General features: G+C 39.2%; 2 protein-coding genes across 2 annotated transcripts; both read right to left on the bottom strand.

Annotated features, from left to right (window-relative positions):
* Positions 1 to 3,213: 3,213 nt before the first annotated feature.
* Positions 3,214 to 4,238, bottom strand: LOC128856306 (uncharacterized oxidoreductase TM_0325-like). Its single transcript, XM_054091602.1, has one exon. The coding sequence runs from the start codon at positions 4,064 to 4,066 to the stop codon at positions 3,299 to 3,301; it is 768 nt and encodes a 255-aa protein (XP_053947577.1). The 5' UTR covers positions 4,067 to 4,238; the 3' UTR covers positions 3,214 to 3,298.
* A 5,227-nt stretch (positions 4,239 to 9,465) lies between these two features.
* LOC128856305 (uncharacterized oxidoreductase TM_0325-like) lies at positions 9,466 to 10,475 on the bottom strand. Its single transcript, XM_054091601.1, has one exon. It carries the CDS (start codon positions 10,427 to 10,429, stop codon positions 9,662 to 9,664), a length of 768 nt encoding a protein of 255 aa, XP_053947576.1. The 5' UTR covers positions 10,430 to 10,475; the 3' UTR covers positions 9,466 to 9,661.
* Between the last annotated feature and the right edge of the window lie 8,982 nt (positions 10,476 to 19,457).

Here is a 19,457-nt window from a genome sequence, read left to right as displayed (position 1 = left end):
AGAAGCTCATCGTTCACTCTCAGAAGCTTATCCTGAATATGCTCCAGAGGTTACAGTATGTCAGCAGTGGTTTGCACGATTTAAAAGTGGTGATTTTGACACAGAAGACAAAGAGCAAAAAAGTTGGAAGACGAAGAATTGGAGGCATTACTCGATCAAGATCCATGTCAAACTCAAGAAGAACTTGGAAAAACATTGGAAGTCACTCAACAAGCCATTTCTAAACGTTTAAAAGCAGCCGGATACATTCACAAAGAAGGAAATCGGGTGCCACACGAAATGAAGCCGAGAGACGTTGAGAGACGATTTTGCATGTCTGAAATCCTGCTTAATCGCTACAAAAAGAAATCGTTTTTGCATCGTATTGTCACTGGAGATGAAAAGTAAAAGATCATATGTGAAAAGATCATATGTGAAGCCAGGCCAACCAGCCAAATCGACACCAAAGCCGAATATTTATGGTTTGAAGGTAATCCTCTGTATTTGGTGGGATCAGAAGGGTGTGCTGTACTATGAGCTGTTAAAATCGGGCCAGACGATCACGGGACAGCTATACAGACAACAATTGATACGTTTGAAGCAAGCAATAGCCGAAAAACGGCCAGAATGGGCGGCCAGACACGAGAAATTGATTTTCCATCATGACAATACTCGGCCACATGTTGCAGTACCGGTCAAAAATTATTTGGGAAATGCCGGTTGGGAAATTCTACCTCACCTGCCGCATAGCCCAAACATAGCTCGTTCTGATTACCACTTGTTTCGGTCGACGCAGAATCACCTTCCTGGAATACGGTTCACCAATGTTGAAGGTATTAAAAAAATGGCTTGATGACTTTCTCGACGCAAAAGATGAGAATTTTCTTTGGGATGGAATTCATACATTGTAACTGAAAGATGGAAAAAAGTTGCCGCTTCCGATGGACAATATTTTGAATAAAATATTTTTTCACTTTTATACTTAAATAAATGGTATTTTTTAACAAAAAAATACGAAATTATTTAGTTGTACAGGAAACCAAAAAATGGGAATTTTCTTTGGGATGGAATCCATACATTGTAACTGAAAGATGGAAAAAAGTTGCCGCTTCCGATGGACAATATTTTGAATAAAATATTTTTTCACTTTTATACTTAAATAAATGGTATTTTTTAACAAAAAAATACGAAATTAATTAGTTGTACAGGAAACAAAAAAATGGACCCAAAATAAAAGCTAAGGTATACTGGAACGGCACAAGCGGCCTTAATCACTAAAAAAGTTCTTGAACTTCAATGCCAACAGAGCAAAATCTGCACTAACCCTAGATAAAAAGGGCCTCAGATTACTCTGTGGAGCACTTACAGGTCACTTTGCCTGTAATAAACACTTTAACACAATAGGATTATCTAGCACAAGAACATGCACGCAGATTCTGCTGTGTTGAAGAGTAATCCAGTTGAGTAGTTGTGCTCACCGGTCATTGGACGGTCGGAGAAAAGCTAAGTTTACTATTTAATCCCAATTGCAGAAGTTGTGGGGATATTTGGGAGAAGGAGACAACTGAGCAAATCCTCTGTAGACATCCAGATTTGGCAGCTAGACGATTAAGGTCGCTGGGCGCTCCATTCTTCGATAACCTGGGGAGTGCTCCAAACTAAATCCCATCAACTTTCTCCATTACACCAACAGCTTTGGTTGGCTGTAGATATTTGCCCATTGAAGGTCTTAAAATGGTATCAGAACAGCGCTGTAGTGCTACTTGGGGAGTGCCAAGTGGTACTTCAACCATTTCACCTACCCACCTTCTTCCAAACCATCATGACACGTGAATTTTATCTTTAAATAATTTGGTAAGCCTCGTAAGAAATGGCAATTTAATCATGCAGGTTAAGACTACATATAAGGCAAAATACCATCAATTCCCGACCAAGCGCCAATCATTTTCTACGATTCATCAAAGAAGTGTGTGACGTTGCGATAGTTTGGTGGATCATTGATTCCTTGAAAGTAGCTCAACATACAGAATACTTCCAGAATCCCATCAAATTGGCCAGCGAGGTCAATAGAGGTTTTGATGCAGGTCGTGGGAGTTCATCACGGCGATTGGGCCATCTTGCCTGCAAGCCAATTTCGCGCTTAATAATAGCCCCACCAGGTATTTTAGGCCTCAGTGTTTCTCTGTTTCTGTGATATCCAATCACTTATTTCAACAGTTGTTGTCTATGTTATTCTTGAATTTCTTTCCGAAGATAGGTTTAAAGGAAACTTGAATAACTCAGCCAAACCTTGATCGATTTAGACTTCATTGGAATTGGACTATCATTGGACAGGTGTTTGTGGTGTGCATTTTGATGTTTTTTTACAAGGATATGACAGAATAAATGGCCGCCCACGCGAGGGGACGAAGAATTCGTCCATTGTGATATCATAGGGGAAAATACTTTACAAGAGGGGAATCAGAGTGAAAAGAACCAAACAGGTTTGAAAAAGGAAGAAGGGACTCTGGATTAGAGGAAGACGACCAACTAATTACGTTTGTATTAAGCGCTTTAAGCTATTGATGAAATTCATCAGGCGTGTGATATTTAAATCCGCAATATACGCAGGTGCAGCAAAAAAGTAAGAGCCCAGATGTCTAAATCTTTGCACGACGAGAGCTGAAAAGAAGGTGCTGCGATGATTCCACCTTATCCAGAAAGTTTTTGCAGAAAAGACTTGAAGCAATCCCAAGTCTCACCGCATGGACACATAACGGACAAAGTCCAGTAAGGATACCTACCAAATTCGAGAGCTGTGACTTTGTTAGCCTTAGAAGGTCCCTCATTCGCCACCGTTCTACCCATGGCCAGAAGGTACTCGCGACTTTGCACTTTGCGCACTAGCCCAGTGCTCGCTAAGTTCAGGCGAGGCCCGTATTTCAATGAGTAGACCACAAGTTCCCAGTGGAACCTCGACACTCTCATTTTGCGGTGAAACCGACTCCAGGGTTCCCTGTTTAGTCAGCTCATCAGCCTTCGAACGGCAGATAGTTGCTTGACGAGATGCGATCGGTATTAGACAATTCTGTTCTAACATTTGGGACCTGCGAAACTTATTCAGCTGCTGTGGGTGAGGCAACACGGAAACTTTCTAAATCGCATTTTGTTTGATTTGACATTAACAAAGTCACAACATTTTAAAAAAAACCTTGGGAGAAATGATAGTAGGTACAAAACCGGATAACTCTGATATTCTTAATTCACAAATATTTAATTATATCAAACAACAATAACAATAACATTTCAATACACTCAAACTGAAGTTTATTTCTCGCTTTTAACGCGGGCACATCGCTTGCTTGCCACCATCCACAGGCACGGTGGCGCCAGTGATGAAGGTCGCCTCGTCACTGGCCAAAAATGCAATGGTATCGGCCACTTCCTTTGTAGTGCCTACACGTCCGAGTGCGTGCGTTTCCTTGGCGCGTCGCATGTAATCGGCATAAGCTTCCTCAGTCATGCCACTGCGCGCATGAATGTCCGTCACGACCACACCAGGATTCACGGCATTTACACGCACATTTTTCGACGCTAAATCCAAGGCAATACATCTGGTGAACTGATCAACTGCCGCCTTGGAGGTGCAATAGCTGGAGGTGTTGGGGAAGGTGCGCGTGCCAGCTACACTCGAAACATTCACTATATTACCTTGCGTCTTGATGAGGTGCGGTGCGGCCAACTTGGTGAGCAGGAAAATCGAACGTAAATTAGTATTAAGCAACGAGTCGAATTGCTCTACATCAATATCCAAAATGCTGCCGTAAGCCAAAATACCGGCATTGTTGACAAGCACATCCAATTGTCCGAATTTGTCCACTGTTGTATTGATGATACGCTCAGCATCGACGGTGACATCGGCTGGAATGAGCAGCAATTCAGCATTGCTGTTGGCTGCCTTGCAGTCTGATTCGACAGCCTTAAGATTGTCGACATTGCGGCCAACGAGCGCAATTTTAGCGCCGCGTATAGCAAATGCCTTAGCGGTGGCGGCACCAATGCCAGAACTAGCACCGGTTACAATCACAACTTTACCGTTGAAACTCATTATGACGACTGTGTGAAGAACGGCTTGTGTCTGAACTTTTTATGTTTGTTGATCAGAGTGAGGGGATTTTTTTTTTAATATATTTCTTTTACGCTTAGCAGATGATAAGATAAGCACAAGTGGCCTGTGGCATCCGCCGAAGTCGTGTGCACTACATTCTACCTCACGCGCGCAGTGAGGACTAATCTGATAATGAATATACGAGCATTTGCAAAAGCGTGACGTGAGAATGCGAAAAAAGTTAGTTGTCGTAAATAGCGATAACCTTGACTAGATGAAATGGAGGAGTGGAACTGCATGCACATATCTGAGTTGTAGTGCAAAATACTAAATCTGCACAGTGATAAGAGTTCCTTCCCTCTTGATTCTCAAATGGTTACGTATTGAAACACTCTCGTATACTTAATGCTGAATTAGAGGTGCCATAACCATAACCATATAAATCTGCTGATCGAACAAACCGATGGATAATTGATTAGAAGTGGGCTGTCATAATGCCGTAGTCAAGGGAATCTATTAAGGGGTTAGGGGTAGTCTATATGTTTATATATATATTGGGTAGTCGAAAAAGTTTTTTCGTATTTCTAATCAAACTTCAACAAATTTTTTTATATTTATAATGAACTTTATTAAACCAAATATGTACCATTTTGGTCGACCGCCTTTTGCCATTTTTCTTCTAGAGACATTATTCCATCAGTGTAAAACTTTTGTGGTTTCTCGGCGAAAAACTGCGACAAGTAATTTTCACAGGCTTCTCTTGAAGCCAACTTTACTCCATTAAGGTAGTTCTGCATTGACCGAAACAAATGGTAGTCCGATGGTGCAAGGTCAGGGCTATATGGTGGATGCATCAAAACTTCCCAACCAAGCTCTCCCAGTTTTTGCCGAGTCGTCAAAGATGTGTGTGGCCTAGCGTTGCACTGATGGAAGACGACGCCCTTTCTGCTGATCAATTCTGGCCGTTTTTTTCGATTGCTTGCATCAATCTCATCAGTTGTTGACAGTAAAGTGTAGAATCAATCGTTCGAGCAGGCTGGAGCAGCTCATAGTGGATGATTCCTTTCCAATCCCACCAAACACACAGCATAACCTTTCCTGGCTTTGCGACCATTTGTTGAGCTTCACCACCCTTGCACCATGATCTTTTTCGCACATTATTGTCGTATTTGATCCACTTTTCGTCTCCTGTTACCACTCGCTTCAGAAATCGTTCGATTTCATTTCGTTTCAGCAAAGAATCGCAGATGTTAATTCGGTCCATTAAATTTTTCACAGACAATTCATGTGGTACCCAAACATCGAGCTTCTTTTTGTAACCAGCCTTTTTTAAATGGTTCAAAACCGTTTGATGATGAATGTTTAGTGCCTTGGCGATATCATGGCAGCTTATGTGATGGTCCTGCTCAATCTTTTCCATAATTTCATCGACTTTTTCAACGATAGGTCGACCGGAGCGAGCTGTATCTTTCACATAGAAATTTCCAGAACGGAAGCGAGCGAACCATTGTTGTGCTACACGTACTGATTTCATTTCAGTTTCATTGGTGGCTTGCGTGGCATTCTTCCCTTTTTTATTCAAAAATTTCAAAATATAGCGAATTTCTTCAATATTTTCACTCATTTTTGAACAGCTATAACTTTTTTTCAACTTCACCGAATTTAATTTTTTTTTGGCTAGATAAAGCTTAATGATATGACACAATGTGATTGGTAGCACTGGAGATAGATGACTCCAACGACATCTATTGACAAAATACGAAAAGACTTTTTCGACTACCAATATAAATATATATAATTGGCGCGTTCACCTTTTTTGGGTGTTTGGCCGAGCTCCTCCTCCTATTTGTGGTGTACGTCTTGATGTTGTTCCATAAATGGAGGAACGTACAGTTTCAAGCCGACTCCGAACGGCAGATATTTTCTTTTCTTTTTTATGAGGAGCTTTTTCATGACAAAAATACACTCGGAGGTTTGCCATTGCCTGCCGAAGGGCGACCGCTATTAGAAAAATGTTTTTATTAATTTTGGTTTCACCGAGATTGGAATCTACGTTCTCTCTGTGAATTCCGAATGGTAATCACGCACCAACCTATTCGGCTACGGTGGATAACTTACTGCAGTGTGAAAACTTTACTTATCTAGGATTAAGTTGTTGGATTATTGCATTTTAATATTCAGTTGGTCTACTGTTAGCATCAGTAATCGCTTGAAGACCACTAGGCATCGATACAACCAAACTTGTCAATTCTGCAAATGTTATACTGTTCCAGGCTTCTACTCGTATTAAGCCCTGTTTGAGTGCACTCGGTTGTTAAACAAATTTTTCGGTTTGATAAGAAAAACACAATTTTGTGGTTTCAGATACACTTTTTCACTTATTCAGTATAGTCTCCTTGAACATTCGCTCAATTGTTCCAACGAGATTTCAATTAATGAATTCCATCCCTGACAATCTAGAAGGGCTGCAAAATACGCTTCCGCAGCTGTTATGACTTCATTATTTGATGAAAAACCCTTTCCATGCATGCATTTTTTTAGGTCTGGAAAAAGATGGAAGTCGCTACGGGCCAAATCTGGTGAATACGGTGGTTACTACAACAATTCGAACTTTAAGTAATGGATTTTAGCCTGTGTGAAAAGGCTCTTGTGACCAAAGGTTGGCTCCGCTGCTGCCTTGTTTTCATTTTTACTGTCGCTACTACTCTGCAGTCGAGCAGAAAGAGTGCAAAACGCGCGATCCATTGTTTTACTCTGCTCCAAGCTACGTTTGAATATTGAAAATTATATTTTTTATAGTTCCTAAACCCTCTAGGTAGGTAGGTGAAATGGTTGAAGTGCCAGTCTGGCACTCCCCAAGTAGCAATAATACTGATACCATTATGAGACCTCCAACAGCCAGATATCTACAGCCAGCCAGAGCTGTTGATATAACGAAGAAGCATGATAGGATTTAGGTTGGAGCCCTACACCTTAGTCGTCTAGCTGCCAAACCGGGACATTTACAGAGTCTCCTTTTCTGAAAGGTCCCTACAGCTTCTACAATGGGAGTTAAACGGTAACCCTAGCTGTACCGCGTGTGTGCCGATCATTCAGTGACCGGTAAACACAGCTACGAGTTTGGAAATTGAATGGTGAGGAGTTCAAAGGACTTTCTGAGCCCTTCGTATATTGTACTGGGGAGCTCTATCTTTTCTGCGCTTTCTTGAGAAATAATTTGCACAGTTCCTCTTTAACAACTGCCAGGGGGATGCTGATGACCGGGTAGGAAGCCTCTGAAGCCAATTCAGTCCCCTTCTGGCAAGCTCATCAGCAATTTCATTTCCCTCTATGTGCCTATGTCCTGGAACCCAGATCAGAGAAATGTTACCTGCACAGGCAAGATATTTGATCTTCTCCCTACAGGAGTTTACTAATTTCGTTCTGCGTCATGGCATCGTCAGCGCCTTGATCGCGGCTTGAATATCGGAGCAAATGTTAATATCTCCCTCGCTCCCGCGCTCCCTAAGCATTTTGCATGCCTGCAGGATCGCAAACACTTCTGCTTGAAAACACTAGCAGTGTTCGGCAGTTTAAAGGAGATAGATAAATTGGCTGATTTAGAGAAAACCCTTGCTCTGACTCCCGATTCCATCTTGGAACAGTCAGTGAAGACAGAGGTGCAAGCTTTGGTGCAGATTTTCCCCTCCATCCAATCCTGCCTATTTGGAAAGATTGCCGTAACACGGCCCTCAAACGCCAGTTTGCGAATAGAGAGATCTGTTTGTTATGCAACCATTTATTTTTATTTTTATTTTATGATAAAGATTTCTCTTCGTATCGATTCATGTTACCCTTAGTAAATGCTATTCTTCCAGCTTTCCAAGCCATAATGGTGCCTCCACCGTGCTGGACAGTTGATAGTAAATTTTTCGGATTAAGTGCATTTTTCCCCCCAAGCTGTTGCCTTTTCATCGCTGTTTAATATTTTAAACTTTGACTTATCTGTAGACAAAAATGTTTGCTAAAAAAAGCATCCCCTTTTCAGAAATTAGAGGTCTGGTGTTCTAGTGCGGAAACCGTTACTGTTTAGAGTTATTCGAATTGCTTTCAAATGGACACATTTTTCAGATGTTCTTGTTACGTGTTTGGCTAATTTTGAAGTATTAACATTTGGATTTTGGCCCACTTATTTGAGAATCAAACTGATGTCCCTGCGAGATAGCTTCTTCGGGCGGCTGTACGACGTTTTTTGGTAGAACGGCTGCCGTAGCCGAATGGGTTCGTGCGTGACTAATATTCGGAATTCAGAGAGAACGGAGGATCGAATCGCGGTGAAAGACCAAAATGAAAAAAAAAAGGATTTTCCTCATAGCGGTCGCCCCTCGGCAGGCAATGGCAAACCTCCGAGTGTATTTCTGCCATGAAAAAGCTCCTCAAAAAAAAAAAAAAAAAGAAAATAAAAAAATAGCTGCCGTTCGGAGTCGGCTTGAAACTGTAGATCCCTCCATTTGTGGAACAACATTAAGACGCACACCACAAATAGGAGGAGGAGCTCGACCAAACACCCAAAGAAAGGTGTATATCATTTTTAAACTGTTTTACAATGGTCTGTACTGTTGGTCGATTCCAGTTGAAAATTTTTGCAATTTCACCATACAATTTCACCTGTACATACAAATTTCTTACATCAAATTATATTCTATTCGCGGAGCCATTTTTAATTCTTAACTGTCAAAATCTCAATTGAACTCAATAATAGTAAAGCAGCAAACATAAATATAAAAAATATAAAAACAAACAGTGCTTTATCACAACACAGCATACTCAGGGTGAAAACTTTTCAAAGGCGAGCTTTCTTTAACAGACCGTTAATCGGCTCTGAGCGAATTTCACAGAATCGACTTATGACTGACTTCGCTCATGATCACGAAGTGGTTTGTTTACGAAAAAACTTTGATTGTTTAGTGATATACGAAAAAAATTAACCAATAACACTTCGTTTCTGTGTGATTAGCGATTGATTGGACGAGTGTGTGAGTACATGGGAAATGGTCATGCAGAATTCGGCAGCCAAAGTTCCCCTCATACTTTTCTTTTTCACCATAGCTAAATAACAAACCACGTAATAGATCGACCTTGCTAGGAGTTTCGTTCTCTATGTAGACTTTTGCCAACGCTGTTTTGGCGTTTCTCCCCCATAACTTTGATGTTTTATGTTCAAGTATGGATTTCTTCAGTTTACTGTGAACAGAAAAAGGTTTCAAATAAAAATATATCAACACATTTCTCAATAAACTTTTTGTACTTGCAAACCAACGGAAATGCGTACTATGTATACCTAATATGCGGACTTTATTCCACCACTGTATGTAGCCATGTAAGTACGTGTGAAATAATATTAATGAAAGCAATTATCATTCGATTTCTTTGCCTATTTTATTTTTTACATTTGAACTACAAAAGTTTGTGAGAAGCTATAAAAATATATTATAAATCACATACAAATTTTAGCCAATTAAACTCACACTTTATAATGCAATTAAATTTTTTTACACACAATATTAGTACTCTTATACGAGTAATGTAGTAACATAAAATAGATAAATGCACAAATTAACGCGGGCACATTGCATGTTTGCCTCCATCGATGGGCAAAGTTGCTCCCGTTATAAAACTGGAAGTGTCATTAGCAAAAAAGATAATAGCATCGGCCACCTCCTTCGTAGAGCCAACACGTCCTAGAGCGTGCGTCCCTTTGCTATGTTCCAAATATTTCGCATATTCCTCCCCCGGCATGCCCATACGCTTATGAAAATCGGTCACTATCACACCAGGATTCACGGCATTTACACGTACGTTTTTCGCTGCCAAATCCAAAGCAATACATCTGGTAAACTGATCAAGAGCTGCCTTGGAGGTGCAATAGCAGGATACACCCGGAAACGAACGCAAACCTGCGACACTGGACACATTTACAATGTTGCCTTGAGACTTAACGAGATGAGGTGCGGCGAATTTGGTGAGAAGAAAAACTGAACGCAAGTTGGTATTCATAATTCTATCGAATTGCTCCACGTCAATGTCCAATATATGCCCACCCTCACCGATACCGGCATTATTGACCAACACATCCAGTTGCCCAAATTTGTCTATAGTTGTTTTTATAATGCGCTCCGCATCTACCGTTACATCAGCAGTGATAGACAATAGTTGGACTTTGTTGTTGGCTGCTTTACAGGCTGCCTCAGCGGCTTTCAAATTAGTTTCATTTCGTCCTACCAAAACCACTTTGGCTCCGTGTTTGGCAAATGCCTCTGCTGCGGTAGCACCAATGCCTGAACTTGCTCCAGTCACAATAACAACTTTTCCGGCCAAACTCATTGCGAACTATTCTACTTCACGGCGTAAAATGAACTAAAATCATATGAACCGAGACGCACAACTATAAATACATTTGGGGAATTCATAAAGCCTTCTTCGTGTGATATCTATAAATATGTTCGTGTAAAATTAAAAAACACTTCAAGCAACCATTGGAGTTATTCATACATATAAAATGAATGGTTTGTTAATAGCTGCACTCAAGCGACGGTGATAGCTATTATTTTGATAGAGGTAGAGTAGAATGGGGTAAGATAGGTATGGGGGCACAATAGGTAGGTGGGGTTTTCGTCGCACTGTTTTTGCAGAGGTCACTCGTCTTATGTGAATTGAATACGTGGTGGGGAACAACGTTCGCGACTGTCATTTCGGCCGTCACCATTGATTAGTTATCCTAGTTCTGGCGTCGTTTAGTTTTTTGTGAGCTTTTCTCCGACAAAGCATTTTTTTTATTCTACGGAGCAGTGCATTTAATGTATGTAAATATTTGTCAGGTGAGTTTTATTTTACGTAGAAAATAATGCTGAACACGAATAATGTGTTAGTTTTTTGATATTTTTGTTTTTAAAAAAAAATATCGACACTAACATAAAACATGTGCTTGGGGGCACTATAGGTCAGCCGTCTGGGGGCATTATAGGTCACTACTTTTAATTGAATAAAATAAATTTTAAATGTTTTTGCAGCAAAATGGTGCATAATTATGTCCGAAAAACGCCGAAACGAAGTGAAGAGGACGTAAAAAACGCAATCGCGGAAGTCCGAGATGGCGCTAGTGTTCGATCAGCCTCTAAACAATTTAAAATTCCGTTCGAAACATTACGTGCTCGCGTGATGAATTAAAGAAAAATTCCTAACTTTTATAACATGTGCAGTGTTCATACTCTATAAATAAAAGTTAAAACGTTACTTTCCAAGCCATGTACATTGTTATTTTCCCCTCACATATAGTGACCTATCGTGCCCCCCGATCTTAAAAATATCGAAAAAAAGTACCTTTGTCTTATTGAATGCAGCTTCCAAAATATTTAGCCAAACATAGGTCAGTATAACCAAAATGTTAGCAGATAAATAACCTTTCAAAATCTTGCTTATTTTTCAAAATCAATGCAAAAACACCGTAGCAAGAGCTCTCCAAAAAAAATGACCTATCTTACCCCATTCTACTCTAAATATAAAGTAGCGAAAATCCACGGGCAATCCATCAGGTGGCTTTACGCTCGGAAAAAGTGCTTGATCCGGATTTTGATCCGGCGACATAAGCGGCGTTTTCTTTGAAGATGTGGAAGAAGCTGCTCTCACTGCCATCAGAAAGTTGTCCACTCAGATGAGCCACTAGAGCGAACCCGTGGCAGCATTTTCCCGATCTTCACACACATAAAAAAGAATATTTGCGAAAATATAATCAAAACTGTTGATTTTCTTCAATTTCACAGTTCGAACGCTCACAATTACAATTAAACTGTCGTGAATATAATAAAATGCCCTATGAATCCCCCAATTACAATTGGCGAATTTGCCACTACAAATACGCAATTACTTACCTACACATAATTGGAGAATATAAACACCTAAACCAATATGTACAGGGTGGCCTATATTGAAGTATCTTTTTGAGAATGGAATAAATTGCACAAAAGTCAATCAGTTTTTTTTATATTATTATGAATTTTCGGAGGTTAAAATACAAATAATTCACTCACAGTAATTCCTCTGAGTTCGATCACTAGATTGTCGAATAAAAGTCACAAATTAAAAGCAACACTACTTTCTTCGCTTACAAGTTCAACTTACAACTGAATCAGTGATGGTAAATGGTTTTTTGAAAAATCCCTACACAGCCCAAAAAAATTCCCTACTTTTCCCTACGCTTACAACAAATTTTCCCTTCGAAATTCCCTACATTTTTTTCTCCTGTCTTTACACTGTAATGAGGCAATTGCAACGTCAAAATTGAATTGTTTGCTTAAGATTTTTTAAAAATTCCGTACAGAGCTTCTGCAGTGCAATCAGTTCTTATTGGAATTAGATCCAGCAGCTTAACAAGCCGCTCGCTTTCGTCGTCGAAAAATCTCACCATAAGACACATATGCTTATTGAGTCCGATGTCTCTCATCGATCATTATGGAAAATTTGTTTACTTTTAATTCTTTTAACTAAATTGTCTTTTTCCTGTTTTGCCAATTCATTTTTTATTATGCTGGTGCACTTCTTTCTTCCGAGCTCAGAGTTTTTTATTATTTCAGAATCGGGCACGATTTCTTTTAAGAGTGGGATTAAATGGTCCACCACTTGCAGCGCAACATTATGCTCAGCGAAGAACATGCTAAGTCTTATTTCGAAATTTCTGGAACTATTTGGTTTACTCGCTTTATTTTAGATGTCTTTTTAATTGCCTTCATATTTTTTGGTGCATTTTTGTTTCGGTGTGCTTCGGTAAATCAGACTTGCCACAGCTCAAAACTTTGTTGCACGCAGAACATTTGCATTTGAATGGATCGTTAGCCAGAGCTTCAAACTAGCCACTAAAATTTCGCCGTCAAGCCTCTTGTTATTGAACTTTTGTTTCCGATACTTGCATTGTTTTTCCTGGTGTTCCTCCGAAGAGTCAGTCGAAGAGGAGGAGCTCATTTCTGTAAAATATATGCTTTTTAAATATAAAATAGCTAAAACTAAAATAATTGCAAACTTACTTCAAAAGTGAAAAGCACCAGAAAACGTGGGACAACTAACAATTTTCGCGCAAAGAAAAAATCGTGCTAGCGTTAACGAAGAAAAAAACAGGCAATGTTGCCATATTAACGCTTTTAAAAGTATGCTGCCATAAGGAAAAGAAGTCTGGCATGAAATCTTACTGCAGATTTTTATTTTAAATGCACTTTTTTAATGTTACCCCACTATTTTAAAATTTGTTTTGTCCTTCTTGAAAATTCCCTACATTTACAGAATTTAAAAAAATCTGTCCCTCTTTTCCCTACACCCACATTTTTCGACAAAAATCCCTACATGTAGGGAATTTTCCCTACATTTACCATCACTGAACTGAATACCCTATGCGCATGCACCTGCGCTTATCTGATGTGCTTAATAACCATTTTTATTTTCTACAGCTGACAGCTCGTATGATCTGGCGAGTTCTGTTGTTGTAGCCGCTTACTAAACCCTGTCTGTGCGATGTAGTCACCTGTCGCCTTCGTCTAATTTATCTAACGCTAGACCCACAAAGCGTGCTCTGCTATCTGCTGTCGCCTTCAAGACTAACTCGTCTTTTTGTATTGGCATCTCATTCGTTCGCTATTGTTGCCAGTCGGTTCGGGTACCTTCTAGATTCTCAACAATAATTTGGGTAAAAAAAGGGAATATTACCATTATTTTCTGATCACAACTTCATTTATTTGTAATATCACTTTCTGTCAACCAAAACTCCTCTGCAGAAGTCAAAAATCTTCCGCAGAATCTTTCACTGAAACACTTCAAGGGGACGTCTGACAAGATAAGACACTCCAATCTTCTGCGCCTTACAATAGTACGGGCATGATGCGAACTTTGCTTAATTTTGCAAGCATGATGAGAGAGGACTGTACTACACAATTGCCTACTTAGTCCAAAGTAGTACTTATTGGCAAAAAAGATTCTCTGTTGGGTTTTAAAGCTGAAATTATTATTAGTGGTCGGCTTCCCCGACTTTGCTATTCTTTAGCCGCGTATTCGCATCTCGTCATGGTCAGGTAGTGGAACGCGAGTTCCCTCGTCAACGATTGGGGTATCAGATTCTCACTTTCTGTAAGTTTGAAAGGTGTATCCTCCATAACTTAAGTGTGCTCTGGGCGTCAGCCGACGGATCGGCGTATTTGTTTTACAGGAAAACGCCCCGGTTTGGAAACCTTCTGAAAGCAGCCGAACACCTGCAAATGATTGTGGTTATATCCAGTAGAGATCGTTTCAAGACATATAAAAGACGTGTAAAATCGATCTTTAACCACTTCGCATGAAGAAAGTCTAAGAGATTTAGCTTTGTGACATGACGCACCAAATTGCTCATATCAAAGCTCACAAAGTGTCGATAATCATGACTCCTGTTGACCAAAATCGCGTTTCCTCGTTTCTAGTTTTTCGAATTCAGTGTCCAAATAACATGTGAAAAGATACTTCTATTTGGACCACCCTGCACATATAAGTACATATGAATGCAATTATAACTATGTTTATTTTTATTAGTTATCGTGCGTTTGTACGTTGTATATTTACTGAAAGTTTTGCATTTCCTGGTTTATTTTATAGTATAAATCAAATTGTCGCGAAAATTGATCCCTTTGCTAAACCCTCATTGCCACCTCTTCACAAGTCTATGAGTAGATAAAGAATATTTCACTATACGCTTCTTTCGAAGAATGCAAAAGTCATTAGCAGGGGGAAGTAATCATAGATAAAAATATCTTAAGTACGCACTTCAATCAAATTTGAATTTGACTTTGCAAAAAATAATACACCTAATTACATATACATATATACATATGTATGTATGTGTGCATGCACTTTTAACTTTGCCCGCGTTTATTTACACATAGTTGTGAAATTAGATATGATTCAAATAACTCAATAAAGATATCGCAGTGGCGGAAAAATGAAAATTCTCCTCCTTTAACAAATGTTATTTTCTGGGCTCAATAGAAGAAATATTTTTTCTGCAGAATAGTATTTTTTGCTTCAGGAGCAGATTAAAGTCAGAAATGCTAAACCAGGTGAGGTGTCCTTGGTCTCTGTGCCCTCCAGCATAACGGAATCTTCTTCCACAAATGCGATAATTTTTCACAGATATTCTCGCCTATAAACCTTATTTACCTTGAACGGTATTCAATATTGCTCTCGTATCTCTGTAACTAAATCAGAGAGAGCCATAGATTAGATTTGTGGGGGGGTTGAACAAGTCCAAGCACTCAGTCAGGAGACCATTGTACTACACCCGGATAGAATTCAGTAGAAAGAATAGAGATAGGAAAAATGAAATGTGGGTGGTAAGACGGAAAACTTAATTTGAGGTCACTCTTCCACAAATCTCTTGGATTCATTGATGAATCTTAAGAGATCCGGAAGAAGAAGCAGAACATAGCGCGAATCCTTACTCGGCGTGCGCTATAAGAGAGAAGCTGACGAAGCTACCGACCACCACCTGCTCATCGGAGAAATGAGACTTAAAGTAACAGCAATTCCTAAAAAATAGAACCCACGAACTATGATGGATTTCGACGTTCGTAAGTTACAGGACACTGCAGTGCGTCAAAAACGTCATGACTATCTAAAGAAAGCCATTTAAAGCTCGTCTACGAAGGCGGTCTGGTCATCCGAGTAGGAAAGCGAAGCGCCAGAAACGATGAAAGGAAATGGACAGAAGACTTAGCCCAAGAAGACCGCATCGGAGACTTTTACAAGACAACAAAGAAGGTTAGCCGAAATAGCAGTTCCTTTTCTCTGCCAATAAAAAATGCTGACGGGGCTCGTTACACCAGCAGAGCAACAACTGGTCGTTTGGAAGAAAACAGGCCTCAGTTTCAGCGATAACCCCTTCATTCGAGTAAAATTTCTTACCGGCGAGAATTTTATTTAGGTCTGCGAACAGCCAGGAGTCGCTGGGAGCCAAATCTGGCAAATACGGTGGTTTTGGGTGGAAGTTCAATTGGTAAGTTCAATTCATGTAGTTTTGCCCTTGCTCAGAATCATTAACACGTCAACTGTAAGCAAACGCGGCACCCACTTTGAACCGAGCTACGGACGTCCACTGGGTTGTGCATCGTCGGTGTATCTGCGACCACGATTGAAGTCAGTAAATCATCATTTTATTGTTGTGTCTGAGGGAGTGGAGTCCCCATAACAGATTTCAAGCCGTTGCTTCGCTTCAGCCGTATTTTTCCCATCAAGAAGCAGTGTAAAATTAAAATACGAAATACTTTTCGATTCATTCTTTGAAAATAACAGAAGTAGCGTCACTCTTAGCATAATAACTTACGAACTAATAAATAGAATATCATGCAATTTTAACAGTTATCTTTTTAAGGTTAGTACTAACTGAAAAAGAGGTGAATGCAATAAAACTAGTACCATCTATGTGTTAGGTCCGCGAATTTTCAGCCCATGTGTTACCTACATAAATACATAGTTTTTTAATTACTTTACCTGCTTTACTTTAAAATTTTTTGATTGGTGGCAACGTTATATCAAAATAAGTTTCGTGTACAGTTTCTCAAACAGCTTTGATTTGATACCAATATTGCAATTATTCTATCCTGGCAGTCCTTTTATATTTCTGTATTAACTTTCCTTTCATTTTATTTCATTTTATACCCGTTGTTGACGATCCCTCGCAGAAGTATTGGAAATTAAACTTCGGGTTTTCAGGTAACGTTTATTTCTGAAACACTTGCACAGCCTGTAAATATATAAATTATAAACGGTAGAACGAATTATATTTGAAGTAAACTTACCGCAGCTTCAACTTCCGCTTGGACTGTTTTTGTTTTTCAATAAACTTGAAATTCAGTGCTGACAATTCGCAACCCAAGCGAAATCAAGCTGCGGTATTGCCATCTCGTGTCGACAGTGGTGCATGAAAATCAGTAAGGGCCTGTCCACAGCACCAGTATTGTATTATAACGTTTTATTTTACTTAGTTTACTAAGCTCTAAGCGTTTACTTCAAAAGTGGCATAATCAAAAAAAAAAAAATGTTTAGGAAAACGGCTTCAAATTTTTATTTACTATACCTCTCTCATATTTTCATCCAATGAGATACTATTAATATATACATTTTTTACACAAACAAGAGGTTGTGGTAATAAAAACGGGTGATTTTTTAAGAGCTATAGGAAAGTTTTTCAAAAAAACACACGTAAAATTCAGAAAAATGCATGAAATTTTTTACTTAAATCGATAGTACAGTCCATATAATTATATAATGTTTGAAGACTATTTCATGCAAATGATGACCGCGACTGCGCTTCAAATGGTGCATCCCCTTAGTCCAATTTTTCCGCGGGTATTTCACATATAAATGTTTTAATGTTGCTTTAACATAGCTCCACAAAAAATAATCTAAAGGCGTTATATTGCATGATCTGGGTGGCCAATTGACAGGTCCCGAACGTGAAATAAAATGTTCACCGAACTCGCCTCTCAACAAGTCCATTGTTACGCGTGCTGTGTGGCATGCGGCACCGTCTTGCTGAAACCACATGTCTTGCATGACAAGCTCTTGCATTTTGGGCAGAAAAAAGTTGGATATCGTTTCACGGTAGCGCTCACCATTCACAGTTATGTTACGATTCGCAGCATCTTTGAAGAAGTACGGTCCAATGATATCTCCAGCCCATAAACCGCGCCAACTGTGACCTTTTCTGGATACATCGGTAGCTCTTGCAATTCTTCTGGCTGATCTTCACTCCACAATCGACTTCGTCGCTGAACACAATTTTTCGATCAAAAAGTGGATCTTAAACTTTCTTAACAGAACACGCATTTTTATAATAAAATTCAAGGATTTGCAAGCGTTGTTCGTTTGTAAGACGATTCATGGTTAAATTATAGACCAAACTGAAGATGTTTGACAGTGAAACAAAACACGAAATGTGCGTCAGCTGTTTAAACCAACTGTTTAAAAAGATAATAGCTAAAAAATCATATAAATAATCAAATCGTTAATATATAAAAATCTGTTTGAAATAAAACTCACTAGCTTTTTTTAAGTTTTTCCATTCACGGATTCATTCTTGTTTTTGTAGTGCTTTTGCTTCAAAACTTTGTTGAAATGTTTTCTCTTCAAACCTAAGGACCGAATTTCTCATGAAATGGATGATGCTTTGAAGACAATGTTCTTCACTGTATGCCCTAGGACCAATCGCATTTGTGGTGATAGCAGTCTTGTGGCTTCAGTGTACCTTGAATACTTTTTTGAGTTATTAATTTTCCTATTCGGGCTCGAGTAAAATTCAACTTTAAATTATTTTTTGGTTCCCTTAAGTCTTGGATCTCTTTTAGAAGTTCATTGTTGCCTTGACGTCTATAGAACTTAAATCTTCTATCACAATTATTTAAAAGGTCTAAATACTTCCGCGGCCGCCGTAGCCGAATGGGTTGGTACGTGACTACCATTCGCAATTCACAGAGAGAACGTCGGTTCGAATCTCGATGAAACACCAAAATTAAGAAAAACATTTTTCGAATAGCGGTCGCCCCCGGTAGGCAATGGCAAGCTTCGGAGTGTATTTCTGCCCTGGAAAATCTCCTCGTAAAAAATATCTGCCGTTCGGAGTCGGCTTAAAACTGTAGGTCCCTCCATTTGTGGAACAACATCAAGACGCACACCACAAATAGGAGGAGCAGCTCGGCCAAACACCCCAAAAACGATGTACGCGCCAAAAAAAAAAAAAAAAAAACAATACTTCCATTCACCATGGGTATTGCTTAAATAACAAAGGAAGGCCCATGAGGTATGTAATGCTGGGATAGACCAATACTAAGTTTTCAAAACTATAAATATGTGGCAATATCTAGCTTTATCCAGCCCCCTCTTAATTATTTATTACTCTTCTTTCATATTTTCAGCTTTTGAGAAAGAAATGGCGTTGGTACTGCCTCTGGACTCAAACGATTTCGCTTCACTCTTGAAGCAGAAAAGTCGTTATGACTCAGGTAGTTCTCACAAGGCGAATCTATTAATGGTGATGTCGGTAAATCAGCTGATATTATATGTTTTTTTTTTCACCGTGTCCATGTGGCTGTCAGCTCAGAATGAAACAAGGCGAATTCATTATTTGTTTTCTAGTTTCTCAATACTTTGCTTTGACAATCAAACAATCCTTGGTTGGATCCCAAAAAGCCTTGCTTCAAAAGTTGGTTATTTTTTTAAACTTTGCGGAAAGCAAACTTAATAGAAACCCCCAAAATATTGAATCAGATAAATATATAAATATTTAAATATGTACCAGTATTTCAGATTTTAAATAAATTTATATATTTTAGTTAAAAAAATCATGATT

This window comes from Anastrepha ludens, chromosome 3 (assembly GCF_028408465.1).
Source record: "Anastrepha ludens isolate Willacy chromosome 3, idAnaLude1.1, whole genome shotgun sequence".
Taxonomy (NCBI): domain Eukaryota; kingdom Metazoa; phylum Arthropoda; class Insecta; order Diptera; family Tephritidae; genus Anastrepha; species Anastrepha ludens.
This window is presented reverse-complemented; position numbering and strand designations above follow the sequence as displayed.